A 16,201-nucleotide genomic window follows, 5' to 3' on the forward strand; every position below is an offset into this window, starting at 1 on the left:
GCATTTGAATTAAAAATGTGTGTTTTAGAAATCTAACAAAGTATTCACATTCATGTCAATTATGAAACTGTCTATTTGTACTGAAACTTTTGGCAAATAAAATTTTATTTGATTAATAAAACATGCAATTCGGAGAATACATACTTTGCATTGGTTGGTTCGGGCGTTGATACTGTGACAAGGAGCGAGTTGTTGGAGGGGGGTATGGGTGAGGGTGAGGCGGGGGGCGGCGGACTGGTGGTGGTGGATCGGTGCCTTGTGCGCTGCTTGGGAGGCAGAGCGGGGGGCAGATCACTCACTGCCGCCCCCTCGCTGTCGTAGCCAACACCTGGTGACACACTTCGGCTGTCGGTGCTGTAATCAATCAATCAAACATGCCATTAATAACATAAAATTACTCACATCTATTTTTATATGAAAATGAACATTTATATTTATACTTATTCATCTATTTTACACTTATAGCCACTAGATTAGTGTATTTTTTATAGCATAGCCTAGATTCTGTATGATAGGATATTGATATTGTATGTGACTACGTAAAGATTATGATTGATTTTACAAAATGTGATGTTATCTTTTATGAGATGCTCCTGTATTCATGCAATTTAGTATGAAGTTCATGTTTGACATCACTATCTGTAGTTCATATCTCATAGCCTGAAGGCTAGTCTTAGATATTTTCTGGTTCAGATTCTGAGCGTGGCACTAAATGAGTAGAATAGCAATGCAGTTGAAAGCAACCTTGGACTGGAGCGTGGCACTAAATGAGTAGAATAGCAATGCAGTTGAAAGCAACCTTGGACTGGAGCGTGGCACTAAATGAGTAGAATAGCAATGCAGTTGAAAGCAACCTTGGACTGGAGCGTGGCACTAAATGAGTAGAATAGCAATGCAGTTGAAAGCAACCTTGGACTGGAGCGTGGCACTAAATGAGTAGAATAGCAATGCAGTTGAAAGCAACCTTGGACTGGAGCGTGAGACCATGTTGAAGGAGCACGACTGCGCAGAGCTCAGAGTCATCTCTTTCACCTCCTGCTGCTGCCACTCGGCTCTCAGAATGCTGTAGGTGTGCACTGAGTGCCTCAGGAATTCATTGGTGCTCGCATGAGAGCAGTTGCCGAACATCTCCATGTATGCCATTACTGGAACAAGCAAAAACAATACATAAGTACATAATTACAATACTTAATTACATAGTAAAAATCTTCAATGTTTCTTTCTATTACGAACTTGTTAATAATCACTTTTGAATACTTACAACATAGCAGCCTGATTCTTATAATTAAATTTGTGGAGCGCTTTCGGACACTAGGCGCTTCCTCAACACTTTCTTTTTTCCATCATCATACTGTTTCTTTATAACAATTATTGCAATGTAAAAATATTTGTAAAACATGACAATGTTGTGAATAAATTTCAATTTCAATTTCAAATTTCAATAACCTGAGATTCAATAAAATATAGATTGTAGTCAAACAATAGAATATAGAAGCTGGAGTCATCAATTTTATCAATCGTGACAAATCTCTTATCCATTCTGATTCTTTACATCTTTTCTACTTTTCATAAAACACCGACAGTATAATAATGAAATCAACTACTCAATGATCGTTTTCTTCTTATGTAACTCATTAATTCATTAACGATGCCTACTTTTAAATTTCCAATTATCATTAAATTGTTGAACTTTGCTTAGAATGGAACAACCAAAAGGATCAAGTAAATATAATTCCATTTCATTCTATGCCCTTTTTACACCTATCCCTGTGGTTCATACTATTTATGTTATGTATTATATTAACTATTGAAAATTTAAATGCTATACTGTATTATAATTTAATTTAATTTTATAATACTTCATTATATAGATGCATCCCTTACTAAGATTGATCAAGACTAATTAATTATTGTTGCAGTTGATTGTAAAGATTAATTGCATCTATCTAAATAATATCTAATTACTAATTGAGTCTTAAAATGTAGTTTGAATAATAATAAATATATTACATTTTAGATCAAGGCAATGTTTTATTTACACAGCTTAGCCTATTAATATCATTGTTTATTATAGCATTATTGATAGCATTAATAACATATTAAACATGATAGCAAAACTATTTTTAATGCGAACTATTTCAATTAATGAAATTGTTTAGGACATTTATCGGGATGCATTGCTACTTATCCTAACATTCCTATCTATTTTAAATGGTGTATCCTGAGATTTCATGCTGGGATGGTGCTCTGCTCAACCCACGATTAGTGTTAACGGTAACCCAAGATTAGCTAACAGAATATCAATAGATATTAACTACCATTGTAGCTAATTAGGAGTATAACTTATGATTTGTGGGAGCAAACCAATTTAAATGATTTACTAATGATTCAAACTTTTAATTTTATACAACAGACAATAATATTCAAGTTATGATTCAGAAATATATATGTATTCATGGATGCATAGATAACAAAATCTATTCGTTTAATCAATTGAAATATTTTGAGAGAAGAAAGGTTCTGTGTTATGCTAAGCTTGAATATTGCAAATGTATTCAGTATTAACATGTGAGCTGAAAGAGATCTACGTTCATATTGGAAAAAGAGTAATAATTGATTAAAAGAAAATATAATTTGAACACGAATGGGATAAGCACCTATAGAATAATTATTATTTACTTACAACAGATAATTATAGACAGATTACCTTGCAATCAATCTAAAAATAAAAGCCATATGAATATTATTACCATTATCTTGATCTTACCTAATAATTATTATTCTATAGGTGCTTAAATAAGTGCTTATTTATGTATGATTTTTGGATCTTATCTTACATAAGCTTGATTTGGTTGCCTAGTCGTGCTAACTCACAATATTCGAGTATATATATATATATATATATATATATATATATATATATATATATATATATTGATCGTAGCGTGTTTTTATCTTGATCTTTATCTATCCGTGGTCCAGTTGATAGAGTGCTTGCTTAGCAGCCTAGAGATCCCTGGTTCAAACTGTTTTTAAACAGGTCACTCCCGTGTTTTCGGATGGGTACGTTAAACTGTCGGTCCCGACTGAAGTATGACAGTCGTAAGGCCCATTGACGGCTCAAATCATAAATTCAGGCGAGGTGGAACTTCCGTCAGGGGCTCCCCACCAATAAAAGCCATACAAATATTATTATCATTATCTTGATTTTAACTTACCTAAGACAAGATCCAAGAATTATTTATAAATACGGCTCTAAATCGTAAAGATAAAAATCTGTACATCAATATGAATAATTTGTGAACATTCAATGATCTACTATTCTAGTACTATACACTTAATTACCTTTTGAGCAAACATACAACATTTCATGAATAATTAAAGCCGAACATAAATGTAGGCCTATGTATATGATGCATAATTTCATAATATATCGAAGCCATTCATCAGCAAATGATATAAACAATAATACATAGTATGAAATCGCGCTTGATAATATTGAGAGAACTAATGCAAATAAAATATTTCCAAATAAATGAAAGAATTGATGCGAAAATGAAGCAACATTGCAATTGACAAAGAAAGCAAGCCTGAATGAATATCGACTGTAATAATATAATTAATTTTTCTAGCAATCAATCTTGCTCCTTACCAGAGTAAGCCACCGATTGGAACACTAAAATAGAGAGATAACAGTACAAATTAACAGAATTAGAAGAAATATAAGGGTTTTCAGGTTTTATATTAGTAAAATATTTAGTTGCAAGATGCAATTCAAAAGCATTAGGATTGATAGTTTAGTCTGCAATTCATAAGAGACACATTCCTCAAAAAATTATTGTGATTCTAAATTTAGTTTTCCACGAAATCATTAGCATTGGATAGTTCGGATTTGAACTTGGAAGCTATACATTTCAAATTCAATACTAACCGTTGAGTTTTATTGCAGACAAACTGCATTGAATGTATCTTATGACAAAATAAAATGAAAAAAATAATAGAAAACTACAAGGTGTGGCAGTCAAATTGCACTATTTTAGGTATTAAAATAAATTTCACCGAAAATATTTCCAAGTCATACTGTATATTCAAACAAATCGTAACAACACAAATGCAAATTTTGGTTATGTTATTAAGGCTGTTCGGTACACCGAATTATTTGCATTTAAATTGGATAATCTTTTTCAATGTAATTGTTAAGATCATTATAACAGTGAGAAAAAGTGGCAACTGAAATTTTTAAGTGGGCTAATAAGCGAGTTATGGGTTGTTGAAAGTGCTAAACTCCGTTTTCTTTCCAGATCATAAACGGTTTCGAATTTTCCATTGTTCCATTGTAGTTTTTAATACATTCAGTATATCATTGGCTTTGTTCTAATATGATGTGTTTTTTGCGATTAATGCCAAAATAAACTAGTTATCGAATTTACAAAAAAATGTTACTTTTTTATTTATGAACGATATGGGGAATGAAATGTTTTAGTTTGGAAAGATACATTTATTGAATTTTTAAGAGAAGTTCTATTAATATAGTCGAAACCGTTTATGATCTGGAAAGAAAAGAGTTTAGCACTTCAACAGCCCATAACTCGTTCATTAGACCACTTAAAAATTTCATTTTCCACTTTTTCTCACTGTTATAATGATCTTAACAATTACATTGAAAAAGATTATCCAATTTAAATAATGAAAAAAGTTAACCGAACAGCCTTAAGGTGGCGACCATCATTTTGCACACATTGACCATGTCTTACACTGAAATTCTCACTAACACACGTAACACCTCTGGTGTTATTGTACGAATTTCTTGTGTTATTCGCATTTCCAAGTCCTGTATTGTTGCTGAATGAGTCTCAAAACTTTGACTTGAGGTATCCCCATAATCACATGAGCTTATTGTTGTTTATTGTTTTTGAAGGGACTGATTCAAGGATCCAAAGGTTCAAAGAACCCCACACGTCAACCGAAGCTTATTGTGTTCCCAAGTAGTATGTTAGTTAGGCAAACCAATACTTATGTCCTTTACAAGAACCAGGAATTTTTCCTTATACTAACATTCCATTCATCACCTGGTTGCAATCCTTGTCGCAATCCAGTGTGATATAATTATGCTTGGCAGTCTCTTCAGACTGATTAGTCCTCGTGACCTACATGAGTTCCACTCCTGGCCTTTTTGTAGGTCCTTCCGCTGAGAGAGGGCACGCCAAACTGCCTCTAGGGCGCCCGGCCACCCTCGACTCAGCCTCTTGACCCACGTTTGTGCCTGGAGTTTCACCCATCTCTGTCTGGTCTCTTGAGTTTTTCTTTTTGCCCCTCCGAAACTCTGAAGGGTTAAAAGCCTCACCTCTCCCAAGAAGTTTTGCCTGAATGGCCGCCCTTCTTTGAACAGTGGTGAGTTTTGGCCTCTCCACCCACAAACCTACGTGAGTTCCACTCCTGGTTTTTTTGTAAGTCCTTCCGCTGAGAGAGGGGACGCCAAACTGCCTCTAGGGCACCCGGCGCCCGGCCACCCTCGACTCAGCCACTTGAGTGCCTGGAGTTTCACCCATCTCTGGTCTCTTGGGTTTATCTTTTTGCCACTCCAAAACTGCCTTTATGGGGCAGATCCCGTGGGTTTGAAGGCAAGGCAACTTCTGGAGTTGCCTTGAGGTCCATTTTAGTCGCCTCCTACAAGCATGGATGCTGTGGGTGAATTCTGGTTTTCAACACATTCTTGAGTACGATGATCGACTCAAAGCTCCCCCAACCCACAGGGGGAATCACATGAGCTTAGATCGAGGAGGCTGCTGAATATCCTCATTCCTACTGATCAAGCGGTTCCGTAAAAGATGTCCTATAAGGTGAATTGATACTCTGGTCATATGGCAAGTTTCTACATCTTGTTAAAATGAGTGTTTTCATTGTCATAAAATCGTCAAAGTTCAGGAATGAGGATGTTGTTTAGCATCTGAACATAGCGAGCTGATTTTACAGTAATTGCGTAGTCACAATATGGACCTATTATTCCATTCAAAGACATAGCGTTCCACCAGTTCTTACACTACCACCCCTTATTTAACCCGTTGTATTTTATTTTTAGTCCAAACAGAAATGGCTTTCCGGCTTGCAACAGGCGCAAGACGCGGAAGACGAAAATTCAGGCGGAACAAGCGTTGTGTACGAATGAAACTTCAGCCATTTTCTAAATATTATGCTATGGGAATAAAACCCCTCTGTTCACCATTCCACAGTTCACTTTTTACGGTTATCAACTTCCAAACGTGTAGAACATTCCGCTTACTGCTGCTTCCCCCACCAATGATCCCCCTCTAATACACTAGCAATTTTAAATCGTGCTGTTTGACTGCCCCACCTTGTTAAAATTCTACTTTTTAATTTTTCAAGTAAATAGATATTTATGTTATGAAAATTTCAGACACTAAGGGCCGGTTTCCGAGCTCGGGATTTAGCTGAGTTCTAGCATAGAGAAACAATAGCGTAAGTAGATATCCCATCGTATAGGGAATTTATGTCGCAACTTTTACTGTTATCTCAAGCCGATTACTGTCGATTATTGTAAATTTTTACTGTTTTGTTGGGGTGATAGTGTATGAACGGCACAATTTCAGAGACTACCAGCGTCACATAGCTGCATAGGAATGAACTACGTGAACTATCGGCTTGGGATAACAGTAAAAGTTGCGACATAAATGCCCTATACCATGGGATATCTACTTATGCTATCGTTTCTCTACGGTTCTAGACTTTAACTGGATTTAAACTCTGGAGTCAGAAAATTGGCTTTCCGAGTCAGAGCGTTAAGGTAGTCGAGGACTCAAATAGACCCTGGAGTTGAGAAATCACGGTAGACCCTGGAGTTTATAATTTCGCTTTCTGAGTGAAGGGTTTATAAGTCCAGGACTTGAATTAGATTCTTGCCTCTTTCCGAGTTAAGGATTTATCAAAAATCTTGAAGGGCCAGTTTCCGAGCTCGGGATTTAGCTAAGTTCTAGACTTTAACTGGCTTTAAACTCTGGAGTCAGAAAATTGGCTTTCCGAGTCAGAGCGTTAACGTAGTTGAGGACTTGGATAGACTCTGGAGTTTAGAGATCATGTTAGACCCTGGAATTTATAATTTCGCTTTCTGAGTGAAGGTCTTAAGGTGCGTACAGACTTTCGCTCTACTCCGCAACCGAACGTCACTCCAGCAGAGCGATTGATGATCGACCGGGGAGCAAGAGTGGTTCGATCGGGGAACGCGAGAAGATCTAACATCTTCCGTAACGTTCATGATGGGTGCGACTGCAGAGCGGGGGCGGAGCGACTGCCGTGCGATGGAGGAACGAGGGCGGTACGAGGGCAGAGCATGCTCGGTGCGGGTTGGAAGCGCGTATATGTGTACGCAGCTTTATAAGTCCAGGACTTAAATTAGATTCTCGCCTCTTTCCGAGTCAAGGATTTATCAAAAATCGTTAAGTCCAGGACTTAAAACAGCGTGATTTTAAACCCTCGACTGGGGTAGGGTTTTAATTCAAGTTCCAGACTTAACTGAGCAAACACAATTATTAAGTTATTGTTTTGGAGTAGATAAAAAGCCAAATAGATATCATGGAATACCTAAATTATTTGGATTAGTCCATCTAAATTCATAATTTATAGTTTGCAAGTTCATTTTGGATTAAAATTGTATCAGAAATATGCGTAAAAAACTAACCTCATTTTACGACTGTGACATAGCCTAAAAATTTTCAAGCAAAATAATACAAGGATTGCCTTGGAATTTGTATTCCAATCTGAATGTTATTATTGAATGTCATATTCAAAATATTAATAATAATAATAACAATAATGAATTATTACTCCAGTTTTTTTTTAAAACAAATACGTTTTCAAACTCAATAGCCTAATTAAATTTTTATTCCAAAATCACTGGTTAGGATCAATGATCAATAATAGCATAATGTAAAATGAAATGTTTATTGATTCACCTTTCAAAGGTTTTGCTTTGAATAGGCCTACAAAGAAATCGAAACGTATATTTACAACTAGCAGGAACCCATGCTTCGCAAGGATCTATTTTCAAACTTGATAATCTGAAAACTTGACGTAATGAAATTTCGAAGAATTGAAAATAGGCCTATAACCATCCTTGGTTAATTAAGAATCTAGCCTATATGCAAAATTTCAAGTTAATTAGTCCAGTAGTTCAGACGTGATGATGCGTCAACTCTTTATTTTATTATAGATATGGTTAACGACTGCAAGAGATAGGAGTGTGGAACAGAATAGTTGTGAAACTATGATAGCCAGAAGTGTCTCAAATACAATAGTAGGTACTACATGAGCTTTTTGTAAGTGATTTGGAAAAAAAATGTTAAAACAACAGAACTGAAAGTTGTCAACCTTATTATTCTACCTCCATTTAGAGAGGCTTTTGTTTGAGCCGAATGAAATCTTCTATCTTATATATATACATATAAAAATGAATGTCTGTCTGTGTGTTTGTTCCCTATGACTTGAAAAATACTTGACATAACGGCATGAAACTTTGGGGATATGTTGTGTGAATATCGGGGATGGTTTCTGGCCAGAAATTTTAATAGGGTGGCTAATAATGATTATTTATAAATCCATTTTACAGACCTATGTTTTCGAAATTGTCGGCCTAGCGGCTACCGAAGAACGGAATGATGATCATGATTCAAGATTATATTGAGATAATATGATTTAGCATCTAAAGTTACCAGCTGTAATAAACACGTCACCCTATGATAAATTGTTTAGGCTACTGGTATTACAACGGTAGTATGGAGTTGAAGTGTAGTTGATTGGTACCAGCTGTAGATAATGGTTCCTTAGAAGACCTATACAAATAATTATCACTCCCCTATCATTGAGTAACCGGAAGATGTTGAAAAAAATTATTCACCTCATGGAAGAGAGTTGTTCATATTGCATTCATTAATGGCAGAATAATTTACAATTTTTTAAATTTAGCTTAGCTTATATTCATCCTAAAATGGAAGATGGAAAGAATATGTAATGCTGTGTGATTCATCGTACATCGCATATTTCCTGGACCATCTATTGACAATATGAAAACATTGAACTCCTCTTTGAAACACTGATTTATCCTATCTATTTTGTTTTCAATTCAACACTTTACTGTTAGATATTACTACCAATTTATTGATTGAGAAGAATATGTTTTGGGAATAATGAATGATGCTTGACCAAGCACATAGGAAGTCCGTATTCAGATGTAAATGAAAATATCGATTGTCAGATTAATTTCATGATTCACCAAATAAAGTAAAGTGTGACATGAGAAACATTGACTTTTTAGCGGTACGAAGTTCGCCAGGTAAGCTAGTTGTAAATAAAGCTTTATTATTAATAGTCAACACTGAAAAAAGACAGGCTCAATCACCAGGAATACTATAAATTCTATGAAGGACCAGTAAGCCATTAATTTTGAGTAGTTCAATCAATTCCATTATGGACACTGGATACATTATGGACAATCAATACGTATGAAATTTATTAGCTACAAAAGAAAAAACTTCGATTGAAGTGACCCCACCTACTACAATACGAATAACCATTTAGATCAAATATAAGAAATGACTCATATCTCTCATCAACTCGTACTTTTTGTTCACAAAATATTAACACAAAAATATAAGTTATATTTAATGAACTCACGGCTAGTACCATAGCCACCTCTAATACAAGGCCGCAGCCTACGATATTGCAACGTCGCATTGTAGGCCTACAATCTAATACATGATTGGTGGAAAAGATTTTTAAAAATACCAGCTGATCTTTTTCACCAATCATGTATTAGATTCTAGGCCTACACTGCGACGTTGCAATATCGTAGGCCGCGGCCTTGTATTAGAGGTGGCTATGCTAATACTCAAGTTTGTCTTTTTCTGGCCGTGCTACAAATAAATGTAGGTTTATGTCTGACATCTTGTTTTTGTAATCTTGTTGTCTATTGAGAAATTTTTCAATGTGATTTTTGTTTGCAATAAAATTTGAATTTGGAAAAAGAATTATCAACAAACTCCTAACCAAAGAAAATCTCTGTGCTCTGTTCTAATCGGAATGTATGAGACTCCATATACAGCTGATAGAAGGCACAAACCGAACTGGCCAAGCATACAACAATGGAACAAACACGTGGCAAGCTCGCGCTTTCGATTTACGGGATATTAAATTCGATCAGCTGATTGATAAAATTATTTTAAGCTTTCCAATGATTACAACATATGTTAGAATATCATGTGTCAATTATCTCACTTCCATATGGCATTCACCTTACCATGTTCATAACCTTACTAAATAGGATCCTTTTTCATCCTTTGAAACCCTTAGAGGCAAAATATCTCAAAATCCGTTCTTAGTGCGCGTCTAGCATGTTTGAAGAATATTTGTGCAGAGTTCTAAGTCTGTAGGCCAATTAGTTTGAGCTGTAGTGTGATTTTACATGAAAATTTCCAAAAAAACGCCCCCTCCTGGACCCCTCTCTGCACCTGGTTGGAATTTTTTGCATAGATCTTATTTTTTTCGAAGCTGAACAAAAAAGTTCCTCATGACTTTTCTGTACAATGAACGGTTAAAAAGTACAACATTTTTGGGGGGCCCCGGCTCCCTCAGGGGGGCAAATTTCTGAAAATCCTTTCTTAGTGGATGTTTTGAGGCTATCATTAACAATATTGTGCAAAATTTCTAGTTTCTAGGCTCAGTAGTTTGGGCTGTGGTGCGATTTCAGTCTGTCGGAGCTTAGCCTTTTATAGATATAGAGAAGAGAAGAAGAGAAGAGATATAGTTTTTGAGAGCATGCTCATGTAATCAGCTGTTTCCGTTTTGCTATAATGCCAACAATACAACAGCAAAATATTGTGAATTTCCCTCACGTTTACTGCGTTATAGTACTGGACTCAAATAAGTCGAGAACTTGATAGACTCCGGAGTTTAGAAGATAAAATCGTGACTCAGAAAGTCAATTTAGACCCGAGAGCTTATTTTAGCCCTAGACTCTGTAAGTCCAGAACTTATAGATCCCGAGCTCAGAAACCGGCCCTTATAGTTTGCAAGTTTATTTTGCAATAAAATTGTATCACAATATGCGTCAAAAACTGAACTTATTTAACTATGAATGTGACATAACCTAAGAATGTTCAAACAAATAATACAAGGATTAGCCTAATAATAATAATAAATTATTATTCCAGTTTTTTTTTCAAAACAAATAAGTTTTCGAACTCAATAGCCTAATTAAATTTTTATTCTAAAATCACTGGTTAGGATCAATGATCGATAATAGCATAACGTAAAATGAAATGTTTATTCATTCACCTTTCAAAGGTTTTGCTTTGAATAGGCCTACAAAGAAATCGAAACGTATTTTTACAAAATAGTTTGGAGAGCATGCTCATTTGAATTATCCCGCTGCAATCAGCTGTTTCCGTTTTGCTATAATGCAAACAATACAACAGCAAAATATTGTGAATTTCCCTCATGTTTACTGCGTTAAAGTCCTGGACTCAAATAAGTCGAGAACTCAATAGACCCCGGAGTTTAGAAGATAAAATCGTGACTCAGAAAGTCAATTTAGACCCGAGAGCTTATTTGAGTCCTGGACTCTGTAAGTCGAGAACTTATAGATCCCGAGCTCGGAAACCGGCGCTAAAAGTATATTCAAGCTATTTTTAAGATTTGTATAATCAACACGAAATACAAAAATCAATCCATGAATCTAATGAGCACTGTACATTTCAATAAATTTATTATTCGAAGAAGCTGCACTTGCAGTTATAAATCAATTATCAATTGAATAACAATAAATCTATTTTAAACTGAAATACAATTAAAATGTGTATACATTTTCATAATTTTCAATTGCTATTTCCTACTATTATTGAATAGCTGATAATATGTTTTAAATCACAGCAAACTGATATTGTTAAATGTATAAATAAAATTATTTTCATTTTCTAGAGTAAATGCAGTATTGTGCCAAATTTCTGAAAAAAATTATAACTGAAGAATAAGATATAAACCTTTCAGTTAAAATTCTTGAGAATCATTAGTATTGAATAATAAGTATCAATACTAGGATTACTGCTGAATTATCAATCAATAAGTAACAGGTGGATTACTTATGGAGTATTATCCTAATTATCAATCAATAAGTAACAGTTGGTTTACTCATGAATTATTATCCTAATAGTATTGGTTACTATCAACCATGACTATACAGTACTTAGTTAACATGACCAAGGTTAATAGGATCGTTGGATAATACGATACGATTGAGATTAAGCATATATAATAATAATGTAATAGTATTAGTCAGCATCAGCCACTTCTTACTTCGTTCAATGTTTATCAATTGCAGCAAGTACTGGACAATAATTAATTATCATACTATTTGGATTAATCATAAGTAGTAATAATCATTATATCAGTGTTGGTTAATAGCAGCCAGTACTTTAATGATATATTACTTACTGTTAGTAGGCCGCCTATTACTTAGTATTGGTTAGCAGCAGCTACTTCTTACATTGTTCAATGTTTATCGATAGCAGCAAGTACTAGCCAATAATTAATATGTTATACTAATAATAATAATTATTATTATTATTATTATTATATCAGAGTTGGTTGATAACTTTGAAGGTATTATGTTAGTGGGGGGGGGACTTACTGTGCTTCTTCTTGAGTGGAAGGGGCGGGGGATGAGCTGGCTCTGTACAGTTGCCGTCTGCGCCTGCGTGGTTGATGGTGGTGCAGCTCTGCGTCTGCTCAGACGGCACGTTGTCATACTGCGACGGGTGCCGCTCTCGCCGCGACCTCTGCTTTGCCTGTACAAATTCATTATTCGATAAATTCAACATGCTTACAACTATTAGAAAATCATCGTTTTATCCATTTATTCGTAGACAATACTTACAACTCAGGTAAAAACAACACATTTGTCCAAAACTGCTTGAAACCCTAATTCAAAATGGACAGTCTAGAGGTTATGTAGAGTAAATGATTCTATAAATTGGTTGTTTTTGTTAAAGTCCATCAAATTTCAATTTTATTTTAGTGATTTCAGTGATTGATTAGGTCTATAATTATCAGCCGTCACCTTTTTTCTTAAATCTATCAAAAATAGGAATGTGATTTTAAAAGGTTTAACGTTTTATTATAACTATTAGCAGTCATATCTTAATTAAAATCCATCAAATATTAATTTTATTTTAGTGATTTTAGAATGTTCAGCGATTGATATCTCCATCACTGTACTTTTTCTTTAAAATAGCTTACATTCACTTATCCTCAGGTCCAACAAGATATAAAATGTATAGGGTAACTTATAATTTGATCTCCATGCCTGCACCTGACACATTAATACTGGAATACCTCACAGTCGATTCTAAATAATAATTGAAGATGAATATAGTCAAGTACCAATCAATTGAGTTTAAAATTTATGAAATAGTAAATTGCAATATTGCAATAAATATTGAAGTTCGTAATAGATGAGAAATCAGGTCTTAAATCTTTGTTTTTTGAATATACGATTTCATTTTATAAGATTTGTTAGTTATATTTTTGTTAGTGCATTTGATTCATACTTAACATCTTTGTTTTTTCTTAATATACTATTTTATTTTCTTTGACTTGTTAATTATATGTTTATTATTGCATTTGATTCATACTATCATATAATTGCGTGTAGTTTAGAGTTGGTTGGTTGGTTATCAAGTTTGTATTATTATATTCCTAGAAAATAATTTACATAGATAATTAACATTTCATAGCCGCTATTTTTTAGTAATTTACCATAATTAGCAGTAAAAGATTCTGGTGACAGTCTTACTATATTTTTTGATGCAAGTAATTTGGGATATAACAAATTTACTCATCAGACTCAATAATACCAATAACCAAAAAATTAGTTTGAGATTTTATATTCTGTATCTGCTATACTGTATATGCATTCAAGATTCAAGTCATGCTTCTATAAACAGTAACGTTGAAAATGAAAAATATTTTAAATATTGTTATTGCCACAGACAAATAATTAACAATTTGTATCGGCTACGTAAAAATAGAAAATATTGCAAGGTCAACCATAATCTACAATCATAAATATCACAATATAATATCAACAACCACATACACTCAAAGCTGTAGCTTCAATTTAATTCACACATAAGAAACGATGTAAGAGTTTAACTTTGACTAATTTCAAGTGAATTTGCAAATACAGTATATTATTCTGACAATAGAAATTTGAAAAGTATAATACTAGAGGCCGCGAGATACAACGTTAACCTTCGACTCCCACCACATGAAAATAAACTCCGATTTTTCCAGGGTGGAGGCAAGAGTTTGGTCAGTTTGTTGTCAGCTGTCGGTAACTTCACTTTGAACATTCTCTACACTGAATGAGGAATGAGAGAGGAACATACTAAAGGTAATTCAATCGAACTTTTTAAAGTTTCATATCTGTAGCTTCCGATAGCTTACAGTGATTTTTTTCTTTCATTTTGAACTTTTTTCTATATAATTTTTGTTTTGAACATTTTAATAAAATGAGTTCTTGCGGGAAGTGTAATCTACCGGTGTTTCGTGCCGCTTCAAATCCTAAGCTTCTTTGCAATGACTGTAAATCAATCTACCATCCTAAATGTGTTAACATAAAAGAAGCTGATATGTCTTTCATTGAAAAAACTTGGACCTGCCCGGCTTGTCTTGATACACATCGTTTGTCAAGACGCACTTCGGACTCTACGCCTGTTAAAGTGAACAACCCTTCAAAAGTGAGAGATAAAACTTCTGAAGTGAGTAACCCGTCAAATATGAGTGATAATCCAATCTCTGTTAAATTAATTGAGAAACTGATGGACGATTTGAAGAGTGACTCCGACAGTAAGCAGAACAAGGTAGTTGAATGTTTACATGAGTTGAAAAATCTTGTCATTTCCGGAAGAGATAAGTTGAATGAGTTAACAGATATCATCACGAGTAAGAGAGAAATTATTGATCGTCAGCAGATCCAGATTGAATCGCTCACAAACGAAGTCGAGAGTGCCAAGCGTCGCCTTCAATCAGCTGAAGAAAAAATACAATCAGCACATGGAAAACTTCAATCAGCACTAGAAAGACTTGACTTCACGGAGCAGTATTTACGGCGCTGCTCACTCGAAATCCACGGCGTGCCAGAGGTGGAGAACGAGCAAGTGATGGATACGCTAGCCGAGGTGGGGAAGACAATTGGCCTGGAAATATCGCAGGACATGGTGGCCGCATGTCATCGTCTAAAGCCGATCAAAGCGAGACCGGGTACGAAACCGCCTCCCCCCAGCATCATCGTGAAGTTCATGAAGTCATCATGCTGATCTTATGATGGAGCTGAGAAGAAAAATGGGGCCGCTGAGAAGACACCAGATTGGCGGGTTTAGTGGCCAGGAACCCGTCTACATAAACCGCAGCCTCACGTCTGGCAGAAGGAAGCTACTAGGCTTGGCTCGTCAGCTGAAGAGAGACGGCAAAGTCAAGGATGTTTGGGTCGACCAGGTCGGCTCAATAAAGATTCGAAAAGAGGCAGAAGGAAAGTCATTCGTCATAAAAAATGAAGTCGATCTGAATTTTCCTCCTCTACAATAATTATCTTTTTTTAATTTTCTAAATCTAGTCTTGAAGGTTTCATTTTTGTTTGTGCAGTTATTTATATTAACTACCCGTACTCATGTATATGAACTCATACGTGAAGTCTTTTATGAAATGTGTGATTTTTCTCTAACATTGGATTTAAAAATTTTTTTCTACTATCAGTAGTTAATGATAGAAAAGATAAACTCTTTACTTTCTATTCTCTCCATAAGGTGGAAGGATTGACTAACTCTATCTTATCATTCAAACTGATTAGCCCTAGTTTCACCTGTCAACGGTCAATTTACTTTTATTTCTCTGATTCTCTGATTAATCGAGTTTTTTTCCATTTTTTTCCTCTTCATTATTAATTTCTAAATTTAGTTCCTTTATATCACACTTTACATTTCCCCATTTTTTCTTATGTAATCACGTTTTTGAATTACCTATCATTAAGTGATTCAGAGACGTATGATAGTAGACTAATAATTTATTACACAGGCATTTTCTTTTCCTGGCATACATACATTAAAGAAACTAAACCTAATTTCCAAAATTTATAATT

General features: G+C 34.7%; 1 protein-coding gene across 12 annotated transcripts in view; it reads right to left on the reverse strand.

Moving 5' to 3' along the window:
- Positions 1 to 16,201, reverse strand: part of LOC111050783 (guanine nucleotide-releasing factor 2) — a 76,976-nt gene that overhangs the window by 31,920 nt on the left and 28,855 nt on the right. For 9 of the 12 annotated variants that reach the window (XM_039432542.1, XM_039432548.1, XM_039432550.1 and 6 more), the window contains 4 exons: positions 12,695 to 12,851; positions 3,653 to 3,676; positions 965 to 1,145; positions 145 to 354 (listed from right to left, as the gene is read on the reverse strand). In XM_039432542.1, coding sequence (XP_039288476.1) covers positions 145 to 354; positions 965 to 1,145; positions 3,653 to 3,676; positions 12,695 to 12,851 — 572 coding nt within the window. The remainder of the gene's footprint in view (positions 1 to 144; positions 355 to 964; positions 1,146 to 3,652; positions 3,677 to 12,694; positions 12,852 to 16,201) is intronic. The other 3 variants (XM_039432546.1, XM_039432551.1, XM_039432543.1) reach the window with 1 other exon arrangement.

The sequence above is a fragment of the Nilaparvata lugens genome, chromosome 7 (assembly GCF_014356525.2).
Source record: "Nilaparvata lugens isolate BPH chromosome 7, ASM1435652v1, whole genome shotgun sequence".
NCBI classification, from domain to species: domain Eukaryota; kingdom Metazoa; phylum Arthropoda; class Insecta; order Hemiptera; family Delphacidae; genus Nilaparvata; species Nilaparvata lugens.